Genomic DNA, 26,590 nt, shown 5'->3' with positions numbered 1-26,590 from the left:
CGAGACTTCTACTTTAGCGTGTAAACATGAATTTTTCAAAATCGTGACATCCTTTATTCCGTTTGTTGCAGACGCAGCTTTCCGCGGCTCGTGAAAAACATATTTATTATCCAATTATGCGATTAGTGGCAAGAGCGTATTTTGCAAAGTACGCACAGGGCTTAAAGCAGCTCGAGCAGCACGGGCAGCGTGTGCTCGATCCGGAATTATTGCGCGAACGAGGCCGAGTCTGCAAGAAGTGCGTCCTTACGAAAGGCTTGTCGCCACCCCGTATGTATTTATACACGGCCGTGGGAAAACGATACTCGGTACGGGCGTAGAAACGACGATAATCGAGCAACATTGCGGAGATTACTGAATCCCGATTCGATGGACTGGTAATAACCGGCGTCGTGCTACGCCGTCGTCGATCGTAGATCGCATACCTTCCTCCCCGCTCGGAGAGCCGCATGACTCGAAGTTCGCTGCAGAAAGTAAATCTGTCGTGTTCGCTTACGATCCGCATTCTTGAATGCGAAGACACTGCTATCGAGCCGAACGCATCGGCCGTCCCCGGCCAATAAAACGATCAAAAGGTATTGTAAGTGTCGCGCCACCAATGGAAATCAAGTCCGACGGCCTGATCATTTCGAACGCTAAAAGCATCAATAATCTCGGTACAGAAGTGCGCAATATTGTAATTTAATTGTGTTGAATCTGCAGTTTGCCGCGCCGTTCGATGCGGCTAAAGTGTTTTTGCTCGCCGACTGGTTTCCACCAGCAGGTTCTTCATTCGGGAACAAATGTCGCCGGGTGTCATTTCTAATTAAATAGAATGAGCAGGAAAGGCAATTTTCCAACGGACGAAGCTCGGTATGTCTGCGGACGATGGAAATATTCTTCGTTCCGTAGTGTTTCTTAGTAGCGTCGTTTTTTCATTTATAAAATTTCATTTTATTTAACAGTTAGTAGACAAGCACGCGAAACTGTATACATTTTTCGTTCGATTCACCGATGCCCCGCCAGATATCCCAAGTTACGTTTCCATTGTTGCAAACTTCTATATTACCCAATAATAAATAAATAAGGAAATTAAATGTCAGTAAATGTAATTAGAACTTTGGTTATATATTAATAAATCACGTCTAAAGAACACATTAACTCACCTTACTTACGGATACCTCGAATGTCTACGAAACAATAGAATTCAATTGATCTATTCTTACAGAAAACAGTTTTCAGAATTTAATGTATTATACTATGTACACAGTGTATGAGTTATTGTTTTCACTAATTTAAAAGTTATTTACAATTTCTTCCTATTCTACACTAAAAAAGAAAGTAAAAGCAAACATTGTGGATAGTACAATTAGAAAATTAATTTTCAAAAAGTTTTTGTTGATAATTCAGTTGATAATTTTTCATTGCGTTCGCGTCAACAATGGTTCGCACTTTTCTAAAACCTATAAAATTTTAGATGTTGAATTTGTATGTCCCGCGACAATTGCTATGTAATCAGGCGTAACGAAGCGGCGCGATTGTTACTATTGCTATCATCACCTGGTCAATTAGTATCGTATGCGGCACACATGCGAGCGCATTCGGATTCGTTGCATTAACTGTGCCAGTATTAATAGGATGCACGTAGGTGGGCACGTGCAAAATCTGCCCGCGTGTACGTGCAAGCATGGATGCATGTTCGAGCGGTTGTGTAAGTGCACGTGACATGGGAAGCAGCCCCGGGGCAATCAAGCAGCTCCAGGAACGAACGGTTGCACCGGTAACCGTTGTCGCGGTAAACAACATCATTGCATAATTCCCTGCACGACGGAAGAATAATTCATGTTTTTAGCGACGCCGGGAGAACCGTGTTTCCGAAACCGACCGCGGATTGGTCGATTTCGTTCGACGGTATCCAAAGTTACCTTAACCGTCGATAATTGTATTCACCGAGATTCCGGATTATTCTATTACTGGATCGCAGATTTTTGTGCGTTTATGACAAGAACGGTTCGGACAGGTACATACCTGTGAAGTACAAAAATGGCGGTGACGTTACAAGAACAGCGCGTAGCATTATTTATTTGTTGATTAATACTTTAAACCAGATGGTTTATTAGCAAATACAGAATTGTTGTATATACATATATTCGATATTACTTACTGTCAGTTTCTGTATTCTTACGAAACATTGTTTTGGAAAATTGTAAATTATTCGTAGTCCCTGTATATTAGAATTACATGAAAAGGCACTAATGCAAAGAGAAAAATAGTACCTATCCTTATGAAGTTTTGTTTCTCGTAATCTGAACATTGCCATATAATATGGTTAAGGTCTTAGACTTTTATCCCCACTGGCAAGCACTATTGGCTATAAAATTACTCTTCCTAGTGAAGCATTTCAATTGTAATGATTATAATCTTGGCATCTGTTAATAAAAATAACGATTTCTGGAAAGTGCAAGTCCAATATACCATGGCTTACATATATCCTTGTGCTGGAATTTAAAGTAGTTTATACTTTTAACTAGATGTCGCTCATTAATTAAGACGTTTATGGACATTTTTTCTTAAACTTTGAGATCTTTGTTTAGGTCAAGCCTCGATACTTGAGGAGGGTTCTTTGGTCGCTTTTTAGTAAGTTACTCCTGCAAGGGCTGGTACTCAAATGAGCTTAATAAAATTTTGGTTTTTGTTAGTCGATAGAAACTTATTTTTAGTATTTAGTTCCTATTATCAGTATTTAGTTTCTGCGCGAAACTTTAGTGTTTATAAGTCGATGTAATTCCTGGCCATATGATGTATTTGCAAAGATATGCTTTGCATGCTTACAATTTAATAATATGTAAATGTGGGCACTATTTAATTTTGAATAGAACACGTTAATAAAGTAATGTTAATATTACATAAAAATTGGAAAGTATCCTTTTCAAGTTAAAACAAAGTTCAGAAAAAATTCTGTGCATAATAATTCATTATGACTATAACAACACAATTGTAGATAAAAACGAATGCAAGAGAATGTGTAAATAATATCATTTTTGATATAACTGTTAGAAGAAATTATTACAGTTTTTAAACATTTAAACGTTTGGAATATAAATAGTTTGAGGATTCTTTTCGCTATAATTTCAATTATGTTAAGAGTCTTTCGCTTAACTTCATTGTAACTTAAAAAAGTATCTCTACTTTTGTTCTGCAGAAAACGTTTGCGAGTTAAACTTGTCATTTCCACTTAATGTTTAAGGAATTGAGGACGGATAATTTCCCTGGCACAAATGTATGTATATGGTGTGACGTTTATTTAGTTCACTTATGCTATTTTTTCTTTTTATATTCTTATTATATTCCAACTGCAACTGGATTTATAAAATCATAGTTTTCACGATATACTTTTCTACTTATTTTTTAATATTTTAATTTTTACTTCTTGAGCTAGCTCCTTAGAGCGCTCATTTAGTGATATGAACGCACACGGCCGAGCGTCGACTATAGTCGACTGCCAAGAACTTTTACCTTATCTCTGCAATTGCAGTGTTTACGTCCAGAAATACACATATCTAGTGTTTCAAAGCTTTTCTCGTCAAAGATCTGTAAAAGAGCAAAACAGATTCACTGTCGATGCACGAAGTAGCATGCGAATGGTGAGTGCCGGCTGTGGGCAAAATTTCGTGGCCGATGCGCGCCGTACCGAAGTGGTTAAAGAGTCGTGCCAAATTCAACAGGCTAAACATTTGCCTCTATAAAGTTGCATGAAATTGAATGTAAAGTTTTGATATTTCCGATTTTTTTTACTTTACCAGGTACCAACAATGACATTACGCAAGTTGACGGCACGTGTGAAATGGAAGTACTATCGCCATGTACAATAATTTTGGAAATGTCGTAAAAATCAGTTGAAAAATCTTGTTTTCAAGAAAAACGCATTTAAAGTTTTAAAAATGCGCCACCATTAACTACAATCACCTTACAATTACAATTACCTTCCATTAATTATAATTAATTACTTCTCCAGCAATTGTGGTTTCTCGAAACTACTTATACGGCGAGAATACAATCAGGTGAACATATGAGATATTTCTGTTGCTTGAATCAAAGAATTAGATCATGTATGAACGACTTAAACGATGAAAAAGTTAGCAATTTATCCTGATACTTGTTATTTGCATAATCAAATGATGTGCTTGTATTCTCTGAAATAAAACTGATAGCCCTGATATCGTCAATATGTCGCAAAGAAAATATGTATGCCTATTTAAAGTTACGGTAAAAAATTAGAATTGTTACAGGTAAAATCTCAATAAAGCAATAACCCGAGTGAAGAGTTAATTACAATGCACAAACACCTCCGAGGCGAGGTTGCAGACAGGAATTCTTGTTACCTCGTTAACTGGTCCCGCCGCAACGGCTCTCAAAACCCATAAACTATTTCGCTTCGGGCAGCATTAAATCATCGAGCGATTTTCCCGGAACAGGTATGCGAAGCATTAAATTCAGGTGGCGATGAATTTTGGTTAAATTCGTGGCTCGGCACGGCGAAAAGGAGGCGATCTTTCAGCAGAGAAATGAAAAGGAAGAAAGGCACCGAGAAATCGCCGCGGACACCTCGAAGCCCTCGTTCCGGTCAAGTAATTAGCATTCTGATCGCTCTCCATTACGCTAATTAAATTCAATTGTTCGCCGGGTTGCGGCATTGTGCCGCAAACTTGCTGGCACACGTACGCGCCGCGCCGGCTCGAGTAATTGCTGGAAAAATAATTGCTTGTCGTCGTTTCGCAACGGAATTAATTCGACGTATCGCTGTCCCGCGTGCCTTTTACGATGTGCCCGAAAGAGTACAACGCGTCCCCTACTCCCCCGCCGCTATCCCTGGTGCCGTGGTCCCTGCTGCCTCGCGATAAACCGGCGCCCTTTCCTTTCTAATTCATGGCAACCGTCGACATCGATTACCTAACGCGCGCGCCGATCGCTGTCAAGTTTATTGGAAGACGACGAAGAATGCAGCGAGTGTACCGATATGGTAGCCAACCGCTGAACAGTGGTCTGACCAAGACGCGTTCCATGGCCAAAATTCAGCTACCGAAAATGTAATATCCGTAAGAAAAAACGTCCTGTTATTTGAAAATAAATTCTATAGATTCGAAAAGCTTATGCAATTTGAAACACTATTAACGCGACGCATGTGATCGAAACTTTAAGCGACAATATTTCGAATGGGAGAACGTGTTACATGAGTCTTCTATCCATGCTTTTCATAAACAAAAAGTTATTTATATTACGTATGTAATATTACATACTTTTCTTATAATTGTGAACAAGAACGCGTAGATATTACTTCAACACGTAACGAATGACTCGTGATAACAAAGATCTGCGCATCATTTTGTTTTCAAGTCGAAAAGGAAGAAAATTAATAAAATTTTAATTTTGTAGTGTCATTCGACTTTATTAAAATTACTAACGAAAGGAAAAAATTTCTAAGTGGTCTTTAATTACAGAATACTACAGTTATATCTTTTATCTTCTTTTTTGAACAAGTACTTGAACAATGTATTTTGTAGATCTCAGTAACTTATCTGCATGCTATAGGACAAGGGATTAAAACTAGATATGAATGGCAAACAAATTTGTTTCCAACAGAAGTCAGTCAGTATCTATTTCTCTGTAAAGTGGAATATGAAAAATTGCAAAACAAATATTTTTCATAGAAAATGCTGAAAATTAGAATTCTATTCAGATTATAGTTAACGATTATTAACATTACTGCATAATTTGGACTCGATAATATCGTAGCTGGTGTCGAGATGAATTCGACAACATACTGTACCATAACCTTCAAACAATTCTAAAATAGCTTTGGTCACAGAAAGCAAATTTCCAGAATTATGGAAATGCGCTGAAACTGTGCTTCTGAATAATTCGCGAAATAATTAGGCACTTTTGCAGTCCTCGTGAAATTTAAGTAGAGCCTGCTGGTTTTATGGCTTTTACTTAGCACCGTGACAATTTTATGACTCGAGTTTCTTTTCGGTAGGAATAAACATTAATAATTAGACTGCGATTTTTATTCAAAATAAAAATTATCTCCACCAATTAAATGATATAGAAACTAAATAACAAGTTTAAAGTAATACATTAACATTACTTAAAATTCTTTTAATCCCTCGACTATTTCAAAATACATTCACTCAATTTTCCCATAAAATCCGCAATCTATTTGTTACGTCTTCACTACACTCCTGCCATTACATATTCCCTCCTTACCATTATACTCATAGCGCCATGAAATTATCGTATACTACTATTATTATTGTTATTATTATTATTATTATTATTATTATTATTATTATCATCCTTTTTTCCTCCAGTATTACATCTGGGTTTAGATTCGGTTGACGGGCTTAGAGCCAAGTCTAACCGTTCTTTCAAACTATTGGGTGTTTTTTTTTTATGTTTCTTGTTGTGGGAAGGACCGAACTATTTGGCATGTTTTTAATATTATTGCTTTTTGAATGTGCATGTGTGTTTTTTCCTTTAACTTTAATTTGGCTAAGTTTTTTGTGAATGAATGTGGTGTGATTCCTGTGGCTGATATAATGAACGGCAGTACTATAACTTTCTTTTGTTTCCAATTCTCTGTATTTCAATTTTAAGATCTTCATATTTTTCTATTTTTTCTTTGTATTTGTTTATTATGTTTGTATCACTGGGGATCGATATGTCTATGAGGTAGGTAGTTTTTTCTTTCTTGTCCTGCACTGTTATATCTGGTCTATTATGGATTACTGTTTTATCGGTGTGTATAGTGCGGTCCCAATATATCATGTAGTTTTCGTTTTCTATTATCGGTTCTGGTGTGTAATTGTAGTATGGTATGTTGTTTGTACTAATTTCATATGCTTGTTTTATTGTCTGATGTATTATTTTTGCTGCTATATTATGTCTGTCCACGTATTCTTGTCCGGCCATGAGTTTGCATCCACTGATTATATGATCTATTGTTTCTTTTGTTTGGTGGCATTTTCTACAGGTATCATTTTCTATTGCATTATCTTTTATTATATATTTTCTGTAGTTTTTAGTTGCTATTACTTGATCTTGGATGGCCATCATGAATCCTTCTGTTTCCGGGAAGAGTTGTCCGTTCTTCAGCCATTTATATGTGTTTTCTTTGTTTATTTCTTCCTTATTTACATTGTACCAGTGTTTACTGTGTATTTCTTTGGATTTCCATGTGTCTATTTTTTGTTGGTAGATTTGTGTTTCATCGTATTCGTCATTGTCTTGTGTCTGTTTTGCTAGGTTCAATGGCGTGTGATGTTTTTCAGCTATTACTATGGCTTTGTGTAGTGGTGTTTGTTTGCTGTGGAAGTATTTTCTGAGCGACTTGATCTGTTTTGCGTGTAGTATGTGGATATCTATGAGGCCTCTACCTCCTCGATCTCGGGCTATTGTGATTCTGTCTTTGTTTGCGTTTGGATGTAGATTTCTATATTTTGTTAGCTGTGTTCTTGTTGTTATGTTCATGTTTTCAAGATCTGTGTTGGACCATTTTATGATGCCGAATGAATATGTGAGGATCGGTATAGCGTATGTATTTATTGCTTTAAATAGGTTTTTTGAGTTTAGTTTCGTTTTCAAAAGTGTTTGTAGTCTTTGCGTATATTGTTTTTTCAGGTGTGACTTTATTTGCGTATGATTAATTCGTGTGTTTTGTTGAAAGCCTAGATATTTGTATGTCTCGTTTTGTTCCAAGTTATCTAATATTTGGTTATTAAGCGTTATTGGTTCATCTTCTGTGATCCAGCGACCTTTTTCTATATGTAGTTGTTTGCATTTGTTCATACCAAATTCCATTCCAATGTCTGTTGTTATGTTTTCAACTATTTTGAGAATTCCTGTTATGTGTGTTGTATTTGATCCATATAATTTGATATCGTCCATGTACAAGAGGTGATTTATTTTATGGTGTGTGGTGTTGTCCGTTTTTATGGCGTAGCCATAGTTCGTGTTGTTGAGTGCGTTTGATAATGGGTTGAGGGACATGCAGAACCATAGTGCACTTAGGGAATCACCTTGGAAGATGCCTGTTTTTATTTTTATTAAATCTGTTGCTATTTTATATGTTTTGGTGGTTATGTGGATTCTTGTTCTCCAGTTTTTCATGGTTTCTTTCAGAAATTGTTGTAGTTGCTGGTCTATTTTATATATTTGTAGTACTTTTAATAACCAGGAGTTATTATTATTATTATTATTATTATTATTGTCATCGTTATCATTATACATTATTATTATCATCATCGTTATCATTATACATTATTATTATCATCGTTATCATTATACATTATTATCATTGTTATTATTATTATTATTATATTACTATTAATATTAGAACAACCGATTATCGCCCAAACGATATTGCGCGCGGTCAGCGATGTAGAGGAACACCGATGCCGCTCTAGGACCCTTTTCCCCCACCCACGCTACAACCAGACCCACCCCTTTCTAACCCTCGGTGTCTTCTTCGGAGGTCGAAACAACGGCTATCGTCACTCTTGTATCAGCAACAAACCGAGGAAAATAAAATCAAATCTCCAAGAACCAAGTACCAGTTAATTTTCACCATCACGCTAACAAAATCGACCGTTACGAACCATATCGTAACACTATTAATAATTTACTTGGCCAAATAAGATTGATAAAATCCATAACGAATAAAAATCATAGAACGGACTAACATTAACTTTATCTTGAACATTATCCATCTAAAAATATATCATTTTGATGAAAATGCAATTAATGTAATTATAGTGGAAATATAACGTAATAAATGAATCTAATGTAATGAAAAATCAATAGAGATAAATGTAATAAAAAATGCAATTAATATAAATAATAGTGTACGCACAGTAGTTATGTACTTCGGGGTTAAAACTCGCAACAACACCGGAACTAAATAGTAATGGCATTATGTCACCGCAAAAGATTTCTAATTAATGGTTGAATTGGTTCCACGAATAAATCAAAGAAAATTTGGCCTAACGGGCATCGGTACAGAGAAATCCTATAAAAATCGGAGATATCGGTGACTCTGCGAAATTTTTTTTAGAGAGGAGATTGCTTCTGAGTAATAACTCCCCAAGGTTCAGTCAAGCTTACCCCGAGACAATAATGAGAGTCGTGGAACCGTAGATTCTTGCTTGTGGTACCGTAATGAACTCTGATTGCCTCCATTAGCCGGCTGCTCAGAAATCGAATTCACGGACGTACACATCGATAAACAATCGAACGGCGGCTTCTAAATGTCAGCGGAATACTGAATTCAATTTTGCATTTTTGCTTGCACTCGTTTAATAATGCGGAATTCAATTTACCAAATGGAAAATAGAACGATTTCACTGTACGGTAATTTTTAGAGACCATAACTGCTATGGATTTAGTATAGATCACTGATTATGTTTTTGACTATTAATAAAGAATATTTGAACCAATATAGTAGTCGTTATAGAATAATTATTTTTATATTGCTCGCAAGTTTCGTATTGTTTGCAATTATAAGTTATTACAGTTTATAGTTACATAGATTATTATAACTTACAGTCATGTAACTTAATTACAAGTTATTTTAGTTACTCATACGTTATTAAAAGTCGTATAATAATTCATAAATTATACTTTACAATTAGTACTGAAATATTCGTGGAGAAAGGATTATTATTTTGTTTCAAGTGCTTTTAATTATAAATAGTAGTTATATGTAACTGACAATATTTTTTCTTTCTCTATAATGTAGCTTATTTAATCATAACAGTTATTGTTAAAATAAATACTACGTCGATGTATTATAACAGTTATTTATGAAGATTTCGTTTGCTTGTAATAGTTGCCGAATAGGGAAATGATATTTTAATTATAATACTTACAGGTGAGAGAAATCGTATTTTGGGTATTTCGTAATTCAGTGGCGAAAGTTACATTGCAAAACGAGTAAACAATGTCATATGAAAACAATACGTGCAAACATTCATTATACCAGATACGTCTTTTATTTTCCTTTGTAAAGGGAAAGTTTATTTTGTGTTAATATAGTTCAGTATCATTCAGAAAAGAAAGTAATCGTTGTAAATTGCTGCAATTTCATAACACTAATCAACTGACATCACACGTATTGTAAAATGCAATTTCATATATGATTGTTTTTGAAAAGTTCGAATAAATTTTTCTCGTCTATAAGCGATCTATATGACGATCAAGATAATGTTTTCTTCACTTACAACTATTGTGAGTGATTGAAATAGAATTAGTCTCACCAATAATTGTTATGAATATCTGAAATAAATACCCCTTATCAAAATAATTATAACTGATTGAAATATAATTTCTGCCACTAATAATAATGATTGGCAACGAAAAATATTTTCGATGAATTGTAATTGTTACATATAATGAAAAATAGAAACCTTATGACCGTGTGCTAATATTTGCAATAGTTTTAACCTGAGTAATAAACACGATTGTGTTAACGATTTTTGTAAATTTTTTCAGAAAAATTTATTTATCAACTACGGAACAATATGGTGATACAATTCAATTCTATTAACACTTAATCAACATTTAAATTATTGAACGCTCAGATAGGAGCAAAATGTATGTTTGAACTTTGGAAAATTGTAATAAGCAAGCGCACCGGAAAGTGTTTAGAAATGAATAAACTGGAAAATGAAGAGGCAGGTGTAAATCAGTGTTACTTTGGGTTATTATTTCATTAACACGAACTTCAAAGAACTTCAGAAGTGAACACGAACACATTCACCGCCGTGCCAGAATATACGAGCCGACACTTGACTTTCATAGTACACATATCACACTCTATATATACAATGCATATGATAGAATATGCGCTTTGTAAATTGCAGTGGGTACTTTGAAACGGTTGAAGTCAACCGAGAATATGAAGTGCTACAAATCACGCGATTTAATTGCCACATCAGTCGCTGATGATCAACTCACGGGAACATGAGAATTATGTGAGAATTATGAAAAAAATCGAACAGCCTGCCTATCTAATTCGTGTCCGTAAAAGTCCGACAAAGTCAAAGCAATTTACTTTACGAAACAGAACTAGAAACGTCACGATTTATTATAGCCATTACTCTTCTAACCTTTCTGAACCCTAAACGTTTTAGGGAACATTCTTCGATGTAATATAGTGCCGTGGAAATTAATCGCTAAATCTGAACTGTATAAGTATATTATTCTTACATAACTGACGCGATAATCAATGTAATTAACATTATTTGTATGAAAGTTATTTAAGAGAAAAGTCACAATTACACATGTAAATTGTTCTTGTTTGTAAGAGCTGCAAGAAATTATTCTCACAAATATAAGACTAAAATAAATGAAGACAGCAATCTGTAATGTAAGAGTTGCAAGTCAAATAATTGTACTACCGATAATATTGTCATTAATTGTATGATCAATATTATTAGACTACTGGAAGATACTCAACTTTGTACTATATTCGTTCATTTCATACATTTTAGTAATTTTCCGTAATAATAATAATTTGATTACTACAGTAAATATTTTCTTAATGCAGTATAATTTTTGTAATTTCTTTGCAAAGCAATGCCGATTTCCCGAATCCTGACTTTCGATATACGAAAGTATAATAGCAAGGAAGCTTTATACAGTAAAATCGACAATTTCAAAACGTTTTAGAACTAAAACATGTGATAATTGCGTCCAGCAATGATATCCGTCGGGGAACTTTTAAAAACCTCATTAAAGGTATACCGAATCACCTTTTTCAAGTTATAACAAACAAAGGTGGACCTACAAATTATTAACACATATAATTGTATCTTTAATGATATAGTGCTATAGTTGTGCAACGATAAAACGATCAGTTTTTACAAACCTTTGATTCTATCGACAAAAAATTACAATAAAACCTTTTCGGTGTTCATTATTTATCATACCCCTTCACCTTATGTAATCAATTTTTTGTATTGTCATCCAGAAGTTTAAAATATTCAAAAACAAGGGTTGCGCTATAGTTGTGCTCTTTAGTGTATTACAATAGCGACAATTTAACACGGGAGACGCGACAAGTTGTAAAGATGAGAGTGGAATAAAGGTTAATTAGAGTTCGTGAAAACACTTTTCCGATTTTTTCTATATTTTTCTTTCTGGATATTTTCGAACAGTTCATGAGACCCGCCCGAGAGAAAATAAACAGTTGGAGACATTATTCTGGAATCGAATAGTGCATTCCAGGAAACGATCTCAATGACGCATCGATCATATTAACTAGCAATAAATCCCTCCCCCGTTAGTTTATCGAGCAAGTAATCGACAATGGTAAGGCGGCGATGCCGCGTCTTTCTCACGGCGTCTAAACGCCGGGGATCAATTATCCGCGATTTCAGATTTTTATTAACGGGACGATCGCACGAGAATTTCTGGCCTGCGCTCGTCACACGCGGCGTTTCGAGGAATCCCGGCCGTATAGAACCCGTCTTGTTAGAAAACGGTTGCATAGAGGCGCATATAACCTGCATTTCGCGAGACGCGGAGCGGAGCGGAGCCATCGGCCTATTCTGGAATGTCACCCTGCCCGGTGTCCAGTATCCGAGGTCCAGTTCTTCCACAAGAATCGCGTGGCCTTTCCTTAAACCACGCTTCTCAGAAAATCTACCTGAAAACCGTTACGATAATACGGGCACCGGCCGATGTCATCCGGAGACGGATGCGAGTCCCATTCGTTGCAGCTCGTCGCTTTACGACACTGCGAATTGCCCGTTGCGATTTCTGACTAGCATCCCTCTCTCCTTTTCACTTCCATCGGCTCACTGGCGAAGTAATTACTGGCTTTCGTTGAGGCCCGCCAAGACAGGATAAGCTAACCAAGATGATTTGTAATAGTTCCTCTCCAAACCGTATTTCTATTTAGATAATCGTCGATCAGCGTATTTAGGCAAATGTAATAGTATAATTTTGTAATATTTTGTAAATTCAATACATTATTATTTATTCTTTTCGTTTTCTCTTTCCAATCAGTTTGCAAGTCTGTTTGCGCATTTCGTTTCCCTTTGTGCAGTCGTGTGAATCATTATAGACTCGATGTAACTTTTACATTTTTAAAACATGTTTTTGAACACACTTTTTATGAATCTATCAGATCTTCTGCTGTTTCTACTGTGATAGCAAATCATTTGATAACATTGCTTCAAAATGTGTAATTAACTGTACAATTTAAATACCGTGGGTTGAAATGATTCTGAAACCGGATTAATAAGCGGGTTTTCCGTACTCAATTTCTTAATTAAAATATCTCCAGCTTATTTGATTAATACAGTCTCTATCGGACCCCATGAAATATAAATAAATATTGGAAAAACTATTATCACACATACTTTTGTGAAACTAACTTTGAGGAGCGTATAACGTTTCAGGGGTCATGCGTACTTAATAGTTTAGAACTTTGAATTTTTAACAAATGTTCATATTTTATACGATTTCGATGATTGCTAGGAAATATTGTTTCAACAGTTCTTGCGATACATTTTACTTAACGTATACCTTATCATTAGACTGTGAATTTTATGCGTTTATGTTAAATGCCGAACAATAAAGACATTGGAAGAACTTCAGAATATTTTTTCTTTACTCCCGAATTTATTTACATCAAGAAAAGAAAAAATACATTTCTATCTCATTCCTATTCTTTAGAATCGATTTAGAAAATACTCATTTTGCAGAAAGATCCGCAGTCTAGTCATTATTATGCTCTTATATACCGTTACGCATACTGAATTATCTCTTAAGACTCTATTAGAGCTGTTCGTAGTAGGTGTCCAACAGTAATATCTAACTTGCTGTGACTAGCTAGAAGGAAATCGCTTATCGAGCTGGGCATATTTCACGACGAAACTTTCTAGATCGATCGTCGCCTATGAATAATATCGAAGCACGCGATATTGACCATTCCAGTCGATTTCACTATAGATCACCGTTTCTTAGATTATGTTTCCCCGCGAGCCATCGATACCGACGATATCGCCGGCTCGATATCGATCACGCGAAACGTTAGTCCGGCTCTTAACAACATCCGAGAGGTTTATTAAATATTACGTTCTGACACGAAACGGGTATCGTGTTCGCTTAGAAGAGGCTGAGCTTGTCGCCGAGACTGTCTGAAAACATATCATTTTACGAATCGATGCTTGTGAAAATACGACCTTGCATACGCGAAGAAAGCTGGCTATCAATTGGATCGCGGATGTTCCGGGCGTCTCCGAGATGGCATGTTCGCTGCGATTAGGCTCGAATTTAATTATACGGAAAACACTCGGACAAGCTAGAGGCAAATTATATTGCAGATGAAATTTGAGCTCCAGAACTATATTGCGGTGCGGCACTCTGATAAAATGTTGTTAAATACTTTACAACGAGCTTTATTTTATCAGGGCTAGGGAAAATCTGAAATAATTTGAAATAAAACAGCGAACATTGAAATACTTGCATAAGTAAATACTATTTGGAAATAATAGTTCCTGTAATGCTTAAATGGAATACTATTTTGTTAAATATGAGAAAATACTCTTTACTACTTATGCTCGGATCCAAATATAGAACATAATGAACTGAAAATAAGACACAGAAATTTTAGAACTAAACATATTTCGCGAGTGTAATTTGCTCACTTTTATGCAAATAATTTATAATAATACAATAATATTAATATCTCGACGAAATTCATTATGTGGCAACTACCTCCGCCATTCGCTAGCAGATGGATTCCTTTCCCGCAACTACCTAAAACCGTCCCGATTTGTATATACAGGGTGTTTCTACATTATACATCCTCCGGGAAATGGGAGGTTCCTGAAGTCATTTCAAGCAACCTTTTTCTTTGCCGAAATGCAATCCGCGGCTTTGTTAACGAGTTACTAATGAAAAAAGATAGCTGCGCACGAACGATTTCTCGTGCCGCTGCGCATGCCAGCCAGCCGGCTGAAGCCCATCTCGCTGCCAGGAGAGGGCCGCGTATCAGCTATTAGCCGCATTCGAGCATCGAACAAGAATTTCATGAATTTCTTATTAATTTCAAAAATTTCACAAATATTATTAATGAAAAACTTACCAATTCAGTTGTAAATGTTGTAACATAAAACACGAGGCAATGAAAATAATTACATTATGTTTACTATTTCATGTTTCATATTTTTTCCAGGCCTGTATTATATTACAGCTATTTTATTTTGTCATTATTTGATTTTTTACCGTATATTTCAGTTACAGAGATTTCTCTATTTTACGCGTTTTAGGTTTTAACTTACATAATCAACGAAGCGTAATTACTTCGATGGCTATAGCTTCTTAAAGTATTTTTTCTCACAAAATAATTTTTTCTATGCAAGCGGACAAATTATAAAAGTCACTTTGCTTTTGTTAAATCTTTCCACTCGAAACTAATTTAGCTTGAAAATGAAGACATTTTTGCTGGTTTACAATAACGTTTCCATATTTAGCAATCATTTTCATTTTATACATAGCACATTAACCTTTAACAATACAATGGCGTCGTATACGTGCCAAAAAACAAAATTAGTCAAAACAGTCTAAAATGTCAACTGTAATTTCGTGCATAGAGCCGACTTTAGGTTAGCATGGAGGTAACAGTATATAATAATTTTCTTATTAAAGCGAAATATTTATCACTTTATGGAATAGTAAAAAATTGAAATGTTTAATATAATATAATGCATACAAATATTAACAGAAAACTTTTGTTTAGAAACTAGCATTTATGAGAAAATATAAAAACACAAACGATTTATATTATATTTTGATATAATATAATGTAATGTAATATATGTTATTTGTATGGTGTGTAGGGTTCTCCGTTTGCTGAATGAGACTGATTCAGAATTCAAGCTCGAGTATAAGAAAATTTAATGTCACGAAAATATAAAGAAATCGTAACATTAAGTGTTACGATGAATATACTCGTAAAAAGTAGCCAACTGGTTAAGAAGAATATATAGCTTGATATTCTTTATTAAATTCCATAGTTTATAAAATGTTGTATTTAAATAAACATGTGGAGAAAATGAAGCATATGCAGTATAAGAGATTGCAGCAGCTATGTAGTTAAATCTTTCTACTATCTGTGTATCATCCTTAGAATGTGACAAGTGTCGTTTCCCTTCTTTCCCCACAACGTGAATCTTGTACGCAGGTGGTTGCACTCGTCACCAAGCAACCTGTCTAAGTATTTATGTACACTGTGCTCATGTTGCAGTCGACTAAGATCAAACAAGACTTTGCTAATTTGCTGTAGAGGCATCCTCTTGTACTGCTACAAGGTTGCTTTCACCGTGGAAGACGCTTGTAGCCTCTATTTCTTGATGCTCTGTTGAGATCAGATGACCCTAATGTGTGCATAAGCGTCCATTTAACTTGATCTCACCTTTGCTCGTGGCAAAATGTCAAAAACGGAGATTCACTCAGTCAATGCTATCGCAAAAATGGGAAAGCGAAATAGAGAACGTCGAAGGTGCAGATATTAATGGAATATAAGGCAGCAGTGCGTTATCCTGGGGTGCACACAGCTTTGCATCTTATCAATTCGTTTCAACTAGAAATGCAGAACTTTATGCAAATTTCACATTCGTATGTCATTTCATAAAAGTTGAAATTTAAGGAAAGTTATCATAGTTAACTAAGAGATCACACATTGTGAAAATAAAATAAATATGCCGCAAATATTAAAAGCGATTCTACGATATAATTTAAAAAAACAAACAGAATCCATACAACAATATTCCTACATTTGTGTAATCACGGTTTTGCATTTCCCTGATCCAATTTTGTTACAAAAACTTCAAATTCGCAGTTTACTGATTTACTACAACTACAATCAATTTAATATCTTCACAGTTTTCAAACACTTCATACTTTCAAATGCGTTAAATCCTCAGTGCAATAATAATCTTACGACAGAATTAGAGAAAACAGGTATACATTATAAGTGTAGTTCATTTAAACAAGTCCGAAACCATAAAATAATGTACCTACAGTCATGCATTCACAGTCACATTATACCAGTATCCGTTCAGTAATAATGCTACAACATAATTAAAGACGATATCCACGCACTACAGGTATAGTTAATTTTAAGAAGCCAGAAATATTACAACGATATTGTTAAATTCAAGTCTTTAACATTTTGCATCTAAACTTGTACTACAAACGCATGAAGGATACAGTCTAATGAACCCGATGCCAACTTCGCTGAAGCTAAATATGCAACAACAGGAAGCAATTTTGCGATGGTCAAGTCCGCATGGTTGCCCGGCCAATTTATTCGGTTTGCATTTTGAAGCGGGATCATCGGCGTCGCTTCTCGAATATATTCTTTGGTCATTGTCCTACCCCTACCTGGCAGTCCCACCCGAATGTCTTCAGCTGCTCCTTTCCTGTCTCTCTCCTCTCTCTCTCTCTCTCTCTCTCTCTTCTTTCTTTCCTACCCCATCTTTCTCGCTCTCCACCTTCGCACACACATCGCTTCCGTAAGATCCGTTCCTGTTGTTCCTCCAAAAACAACACCGATGCTCGAAGATGCGATCGACTCGTGCCGTATAATCGGATGTAGTCGTTCACGGAAGAAGCCTATTGTTTGCTTTCGCGCGTACACCGTCTGAAGAAGCGCACTTCACTACCGGGTTACGTGGGACGGTCTTTCCTGGATAACGAGCAGCTCCATTCATTGATCAAGGGAATCCCGACGATAATGTCACACGAGATTGAACTCGTGAATGTACACGATGAATCATTTAACCGCGCCGCGTCGCCGTCGAATCGTCATCCGGTTGTTGGGTAAAAGAGGAGTGTTGTTTAACGTTAGTTCGAGCAAATAATCTGAATATTTCTTTCCGCATATTTCGCTTTTTTATCTAAAAATATAAATGTAATCTTGAGTTCCTGAAGTATACGTTAAATTAGCCAAAAAGTTAATGCGGTTTTCAGCGATTCTTAAAGTTTAGCTTCAAGGTTTAGGATAACGATTTCTGAATGAAAATGATTTTATACTGTTAGTTTTGATATTCGAAGCTTCCGGTGCAAATGCTCGTGTTGCGTAACGAGGATTGTCTTCAGTCGGACACTTTATTTGATTGTTATCGATCTTTTTTGGCTTACTAGAGCGTACTGAATCCTGTAGCGTAAAATCCCCGTAACGAAATCATGCAACCACTTTTGTCACTAGCGTTTTTCGATTACATTCTCCTCGCATACTTTACAGATTTTCTTACACGTTTGTGTCGTGTTTTAAACTATGTTAAAATAAAATAACATAATATGCGCCTAGAATACTCGCTTTCATTTTTCATCTTTCAATCTCTGTCAAATTTGCCATATCAATTAAATTACCGAAATCATTGAACATTATTTCAGGTAGAATGTTACCTGACACACTATTATCTTCTTTAGATAAAGAAACTAAAATTAGTTGGGTTTTAGAACGCCTAACTTTAAGAATCGCCAAAAATCGTACAAACTTTCTGATCAACCTAATTCTGCCCTTCTGTTACAGAACTCTCTGTAATGTGTCTTGTAACCTACTCAGAACAGCTGCAAGCTATGTGTGGAATTATTCATACATACCACGTAATTATAGTATTATTTACGAATATCGTGTAAGTCAACAAAATTAGTGGCCACTAGTGTAAAAGTCAATGTCCTTGGCTCCACATAAAATCGCAAAGGATTAAGTTGTATGGAGTTAAAAATTAATAGCCATCAAAATATTCTCTACCGAAAGATATGAATCCATTATACATATTGTCGCGTCGCGAGCGACCTATGTAATTAAGTTATGACGACCCCCAGGTAGATTCTTTATAATACCGCGTCGAAGCTTTCGGGCCTTCGACAACCGATACCAGATGTGGCCATGAGCAGGAGTACGGCCAGCGACAACGACGCTAAGGACAATGAAAATCTGGGAACTCCCAGATTTCTGCTGTCCCCTCTTCTTGGCCATCGTTCTAATATTCATTGGTTTTAACATAATTTAAGTAGCCAATGAAATACCAACTCCACCCACGCCATTTACATACGAAGGCGTAATCGGAGGATGAGAAGCGTACCTACTTCACTTTCCACTTTGCACTCGGTAACTTCTCATCTAGTCCGACAACCGACATTTTGTACATAGTGTTATAGTTTGTGATAAGTTGTTCGTCTCTTTATTATTAAACCTTGTTTAAATACGGCACCTTGTTCCATCTCAGTTCACCCTCAAATCTATCCTCAACATATTAATTTATCGCGAGGTAGGCGCGTTATTCAATCGTCATCAAATACGGTCGACGCTGTAACGCACCGCGCAACACATATGTCTAATTCTTTCGAATATTCTGTAAAAGTAATTTTCTTGGGAAAAGAATGGTGTAATAGCATCTTTACGTTAAGAGTGAATTAACTTTCCCGAAATAATCCCTTTTCCTTTATTATAAGAGTAACTGGAGAAATAATATCTTCTTATGTCTTTACTTTTGTATTTCTAAGCAATATTTGACATTCTAATTTGATGTTCTATCTCCATTTCCAGATTATAAGAGCAAAGATAATAGTTTTTTCGTAATATGTTGTTTTATGTTGTCATAGATTGAAGCAGAGTGATCAAAACGACGCTTACACGGACGAGAGAACATACTCCGCAAACTTGAACAGATAAGAAGCTACACTGCATGCTCTATTCGAACCGTTGGTAATATTTTGTTGGCGAAATTTATAGCGTCTGTTGTCACAGCTTTCGAATTGCGCATAATTTGCAATTGCATTGAAACATTGCCCGCTTCCTCCGCAAAAACACAACCGTCGAGCTATGTTTCTTGTTTCCTCCCAATTAAAACCGACTACGTACTCTCCACGGAGTCTGTAGCGGTCCACTGTCACTCGTATTTTAGAACGCTATACTTTGTTGCCATTTCACCCGAAATTATTCCCATCTGTCCGATGCGACGAAGTACGGGAATTATGTCGGCGAAAATTCCGAAGTATAATATCGAATTCTTGCCAAGGAGCCGGGAGATGCTAGATCAACTGGCGTTTAATTGAGTGCAGTCACCGTGCAAACCAAACGACTTTAAATCAGATCTATCTAAACATATTCTACCGAAACAAGTTTCTACAGACTTCAACAACCTTACCCAAGGATTCAGTCCGTGCATCAATAAGCACATGATTAAATTACGATCAAAATACCAACTTGCAAGAAGACGCGATACAACCCGGAAACATCAACGTTAAGAAATATGTTATATTCTAGTTTGACGCTCTAATAACACTGTTTTAACACAATTTCTGTTACAGAGAATATTTACACCGATTCTTACGTATTTTTCTCTGCCTGAATTCGAATACGGAATCCGTTCGTTTTTCTGTCGCGAATAGTGATTTCACGTATTTCACATATTTGAATTGTTTGTTCGCATATTTGTTTGCAGATGAGCATTACTATGCTAGCTGATTATTGGTGGACGAACGAAATCTTCCAGAATCAAAATATCCTAGAAAATTAACAAGTAGCACGCTTTAGTGTTATTTTATACTTTGCAAATAGGATTATATATATAATCATAGTAATTATTTACTAAAAACATCTTACGCGACATAAAAAAAAGACGGATTGCATATTTGAATTAATCGCAAAGCATGCTATTAGCTTTCATTTGCACTCAAGCAACGACTCTGAGATGTCATCAAAAATTGTAGTATCACGTTTCAAAAAATTTTTAATTTCGTCGAAGTTGTTTGCATTTAACAAACTGTGTAACTGTTGCTTGATTCATGAATATTATGTTATATTATAAGTCAGAGAAACTACTTTAGATTTCGAATTAAAATAGCTTCGAGCACAAAGGGTTAAGATTATATATCACGCTTTGTGTAACAAAAAATAAGTGAAATTTTATAGACCAGTGCAAAAGGGTAATGTTAAGAAATTTTTTCAAAGAATGCTACGGAGTATTCGAACTTCAAACTTGGTACATTTATCAAGTAACACTCATAGCAGCCGCGGTAGTGTTCTTGGAGAGTTCCCGTGGCTCCCCCGAATCCGTCAGGTAAAGGATGCGCGTCCGAAGGTCGCCGCGGGGGTTTTAGTGGGTTGAAACCTACACTGCCCTCGTCAGCGCTCCCGAGTTACGGGGGCGTCATAGCATATGCACAAATTTGTTAAGCAATACTAACTGATCCGGAGATTATATGCATTTATAGGAGAAAGCAGAGCAGTGGAGACACAAAAAGATTTGAAGAATATTGCTACATTGGTTTCACTTTAATGACCTCGTTAAAAGAAGAGGCATAGGTTTACCGAACTGATAATAACTGCTGGGACGTAATCGTGGCATTACTAGCAACAATTAGCGTCCTCATGGCGGTTGGGACATCTACCATAAGTATACCAAGACTGTTTATTCTCCTAAACCCGCGCTTGTAACAGCATCCTGCGAGATAAGACGCGTCTTAGTATTATGTTAGTAAAAATAAATAACTGGAGAATTAATTAACCGATTCTTAAAACCGCAATAATAACAAATACGTTCAGAATTATGGTAATACTAGTAGAAGCGTTTGAATGGAAAGCATAGTGGTATCTTGAACCATGAGTATTTTAGTTTATTATTGCAGAGTTGGTTTTATCATTCAAATAGTGAGTTATTATATTAGTTTAACTAATAATACTAGCTATTTGATTAATCATTTCTTTATTTCTAGGGAAAAATCTATCTTGAGAAAAGTCAATTCACAATCTTAGATGATGTAGTAAAGTTTATTGCAAGCAATTACAATTAGCACTAGAACTACCAAATCAGTCAAAATAACTGATTTGTATTTTGTTTACTCAGAATATCTAACATATTAAAAATGCTGCCGCGAAAATTATTTGCATAAACTTTTTTCCTCAATCTTATATTACAAGAAATCATTCAAAATCTAAGTGAATTCAATCGTGTCAGTGGTATAAAATTATATACATCGCTCGTGTTTACGTCTCCGTAGTTCTAGTTTTAATCCTTGCACTCGGGTAGTGAATTTGAGGCGCCACTAAAAATTGCAACAGTTAATTGTAAAATAATTTTGACATGATCAAATTAGTTTAAAGAGGGCGATCTGCACAACTTGTGCACCTCCTGCAAGTTTCAGCAAATGCATTGGGCAAAAGTTGTGTATTTTAAACAGCATGGTGTGCAGTGCATTTATTTATGTAAAAGAAGCCGTTCCGGAGGTCAATTTTTTTCTTAAATGAAACACTATAGTTTTTATATCAGAATATGAAAGAATATCGAATTTTGAGTAAAAAGGTATTGACCTTCATTCGCCCCAACCTTAACAACGAATTGGTAATACCGTGGATTAAGAAAACCAAGTTGATTTTAGAGTTAAAGCGACTTCAAAGTCCAGTTAAAGTTAAAACGAGTGCAAAGAATTAATCGGATTTTCCAGGCCCTGAGGTACTATACAAATGCAGCCGCAATACTGCAGAGATCTGTTCCCAAGACGCGAAACCGCAAGGAAATACAAAAAGAAAGGCAACCGACTTTTAGAAAGCGTCAACCTAGGAAACTAGGAAGACCCCTAAATCACGATGAAAATACCGGCGGTTCGCGAGCGTGCGAGACACGAAATGGTCCAGAAAATGCAACGTTTCGAACGGCGTGGCGGTCCAGAATCAAAACAGCGATCACACTTGGCCGAACGGGCGCTCGGTTCGCATTAAGTAGACCGCTGCTAATTGTAACCGCATCACAGGCGTGATTCGGATGCGAAGGGTTTAATATTCGGGTAGTGCGACGATGCCAGGAACTACTTACCGGTCCCTCTCTGTCTTTCGCCGGCTCTGGGACCCTACACGGGTGTCTATTTTCGCTCGGTCACTTATTAGTTTGGTACCACCGAAATATCGTCCGGTGGAGCCAAGGTAGGCGACCATTAGTCCGAGGAAAAGTCAGCCAGAGGCCAGAAAGGCCGGGCATTAGTCATGTATAGCATGTGGAGGTATTCGCGGAGGCACGTGGGAACGTAGCAATGCAAAGAGAACAGCCGCGCGTTGGCCTGGTCTGAACCGTTGGCCCGGGTACCATAATAGAAAACCGCGATAATTGTAGGCACACAGCCACGATCGGCGGAATGCCGCCTCCTCTGCCGGTGGTGCGGTTTATAGTTTATACCCGCCCGAAGACGTCTTCCGTCTAATAACGGCCGGGGCGTGCTTCCTTCCTTTGAATTCAATTTGGAAAAACGACCGTCTCGCTCTACACGGTGTTCCGAAGCTCTGCCACCTGACACGGGACTAGGAACGAGAAGTCCTTGTTGCGCGGCTGTTCCGTTTCAAGTGGACCGAACGCAAGATTCGTCACGGTTGGTTATAATAGTTTTGGGGCGAGGGACGTTCCATTTTGATCCGATTCTTTCGGTTAAAGAATTCTTCCTTTTGATCGATGATCTGTGTTGGGGATCCATTTATCGAGTGTCCCGTCGAATAGGCGAACAGAGCCGGTTACTGTGGGTGAACCAACTGTTGTGTCTTTAATTAACTTTATATCTATAGAATAAAACATATTACACTTTTTCATCCTTCTTTGTTATTCCTCTTTCTTATTACTTTGTTATGCATTATATTACAATTTGTTATTATATATTTTATTTTGTTTACTTTCTAATGACAAAATAGAATAAAATTATATGTAAGTTACCATTTAAGTGTATATTATATACGACTCTTTACTTTATATTGATCGCTGTATGGCTTTTCTTACGAAATCTGTGATCACATTCTTTATTTCTGGTATATTCTTTTTCTTTTAGAAGGATCGATTGTTCTGTGACGATTCTTCACGTGTTGATATTTTCAGAATCGAATTTTTGGAAGAATCAATTCTTACAATCGATTCGAATCTCTTTGACTCTTTGTGACCTCAGCGAACGAACTCATCGACAGGGCGGTCTTGAGTACTCAAAATCGATAGATGACAAGACATTTCCTCGAATATATACTTCTATTCTTGCTCATTTTTGGATACATGTCTTAGACCATCTTTAGACGACATGGACATTAGTTAAAGCATACGACACCATCAAAATACACCCACAAGCAATCAGAACAATAATTGAGCTATCAACGAATTGACAAGTCACTCGATACGAAATGCAATAAATCTCGACAGGGAACACATTAGAACTCGATATAATACACTAAGTGTATTAATCTGAAGAATACACTGAACATTATGATTTGTTATATAAAGTTCTTAATTATTTCAACTGACACGAGCGAACAAACTAGTTTTACGACCCCGCGAAAATATTTCAAAACACGACAAAGACTTTCGTCATGTTTCGTTCTAGTATGAAATTTCTATGCTTCTATCTTCGGATTATCTATCTTTATCTTCTCTTTTTTTCTATGTATTTAATTAGAAGTCACGTCTGTTAGGTTTAAAATGTCTCAAAATCTGTCATAATTTCCGACGATAAAGAGATCAAGACACTTTAATCAGCATGTACTTATACGTTTCCAAGAATATAAAACCAAGGAACAATTGTTACAATTTCCTAGTCCTCGACACCCCGGTTTTCGACACCTTATTCGTCGATAACTTAGTCTTTAATACCTCAGTCTTTGACGCCTGAGTCGTCGACGTCTGTCTTTGACACACCGGTCTTTGACACAACACTCCAGTCTTCGCCGCCTCACTCTTTCACAACACAGTCTTCGACACCTCACTATCACACCACAGCCTTCGACACCTGGGTCACTGACACCTTAGTCTTTTACGCCCTAGTGTTCGACATCTCAGTCTTCGACACGTCAGCCTTCGATACCTCAGTCTTTGATACGTCAGTCTTCGACGCCTGAGTCGTCGACACCTTTTTTTGACACTCTAGTCTTCGATACCTCAGTTTACGATACTTCAGTCTTTGATACTCCAATCTTTCACACGCCAGTGTTCGACGCCTCAGCCCTTCATAAACTGTGATAAATATACTCAATTACAAATTCAGTTTTTTCAAACATAAGGTCATCGAACTCAGTTAACATTAATATTACGAACTTGGTTTGTCAAATTAAAACTTAGGATATCTGCACAAACCCAGTATTTCAACTCTAATTTAATTAAAATTCTCAAACTGAATATTCTTCATCAATTTCATGTCTAAATTCTATCGTAACTATATGTAAACAAACTGTTCAAGCCAAAAACACTGTTTCACATTAATTTGGTGGACAACGATCCATCAATGTCGTCGCTTTATGTAATCGGCCTTGCAACTCTAAAGTTGTCTTCCTCTGCAGTTACTTATAGATTTTGATATAAGAAGAATCACATTTTGTTTCAGTTTAGAAAAAATAAATGAAATGTTGATTATGTATGAATAAAATTATGTGTATATATGAAATCTTTATTACAAAACTCTCTCGTTATTTTGGTGCAAGAGTTTAATCTTTAGGCAGCGGATATTTTTGAGCACTTGGTAGCCACGGCTAGATCCGTTCAAATCTTTACGAGTAATTACAATATTTTTGTTAAAAGAGTGACTCCTAAAATTATTCTGACACTAGTACAACTTTGACTTATATATTTGACCATATATTTAAATATTAAAATACAACAAACTCTCGAATTAATATAATATGTTACCTACATAATTGGAAAAATATTTAAAAAGATTGTTTTTCTAGTAATAAAAATGAAAAAAAGATTTACTTTGATAACTGTTGAACTTAACTTTATAAATCAACCGAATACTTATGTATCATGAAAGCCCGATGTTCTTTTTATATTTATATCAATTGTGTAAATAACGTTTTATACAAAAGCGAGAGTTGTTGTATTTTGACATTTAGATATTCTAACATACCGTAAATAATTTTTCCTTTCCATATACATATATTGATTTATACGTATGTATATGTGGCGTACGAATTGAAGTTATACTAATATTCGAATACTTATAGAAGTCACTGAATGTACCATTTCCTTCATACATTGTTTAAATACAACATTTAATAATATATATGAAATATTAACATCCATTAACATATTCCACAGTGGAATAGTTGGACGTGCGAAGACCCCTACTGACCTGGACCCACAAGATGTGCTTTTGTTTATGATGCCGTTGAGTTTACTACATGGCTACTAATGTAGTCACCACCATCGACCGTAGAATACTTGTTTTGACCTCGCGTCGGCGACAGAAGAGGCAGCCGTGTTTGTTTTGAATGTTGGGTGAATTAGGAGCGGAAGCATCATTAGCAGCTCGGGTTGCTAAGTTGTCAAAGTATGTGCCAGGCAGCTGAGAAGTGTAATTTCGAGTAGCTCGCTGGTCGAATGCTGTCTTTTAGGTCTAGAATTGACTGCAAACGTTCCGATGGAATTTCCTATAAATAAATATCTGTTTTGTTTTCACCCGACGGTGTTAACAAACTGCATTCACAAAACGTCCAGCAAAATATTGGGACTCGTAAACATAGACTTTATTTCTTGGTCAAGAGAAAATGATGCGATGGAATTAATGGTAAATGCTC

At 36.1% G+C, this 26,590-nt stretch overlaps 2 protein-coding genes across 4 annotated transcripts in view; both read right to left on the bottom strand.

Annotated features, from left to right (window-relative positions):
• LOC144476625 (uncharacterized) overlaps positions 1 to 8,145 on the bottom strand; it is a 32,353-nt gene extending 24,208 nt beyond the window's left edge. The window contains exon 1 of the mRNA XM_078193756.1: positions 6,687 to 8,145. Coding sequence (XP_078049882.1) covers positions 6,687 to 8,145 — 1,459 coding nt within the window. The remainder of the gene's footprint in view (positions 1 to 6,686) is intronic.
• The window catches only part of Smash (smallish), a 324,377-nt gene that overhangs the window by 206,991 nt on the left and 90,796 nt on the right, over positions 1 to 26,590 (bottom strand). The window lies entirely within an intron of this gene.

This window comes from Augochlora pura, chromosome 10 (assembly GCF_028453695.1).
Source record: "Augochlora pura isolate Apur16 chromosome 10, APUR_v2.2.1, whole genome shotgun sequence".
Taxonomy (NCBI): domain Eukaryota; kingdom Metazoa; phylum Arthropoda; class Insecta; order Hymenoptera; family Halictidae; genus Augochlora; species Augochlora pura.
This window is presented reverse-complemented; position numbering and strand designations above follow the sequence as displayed.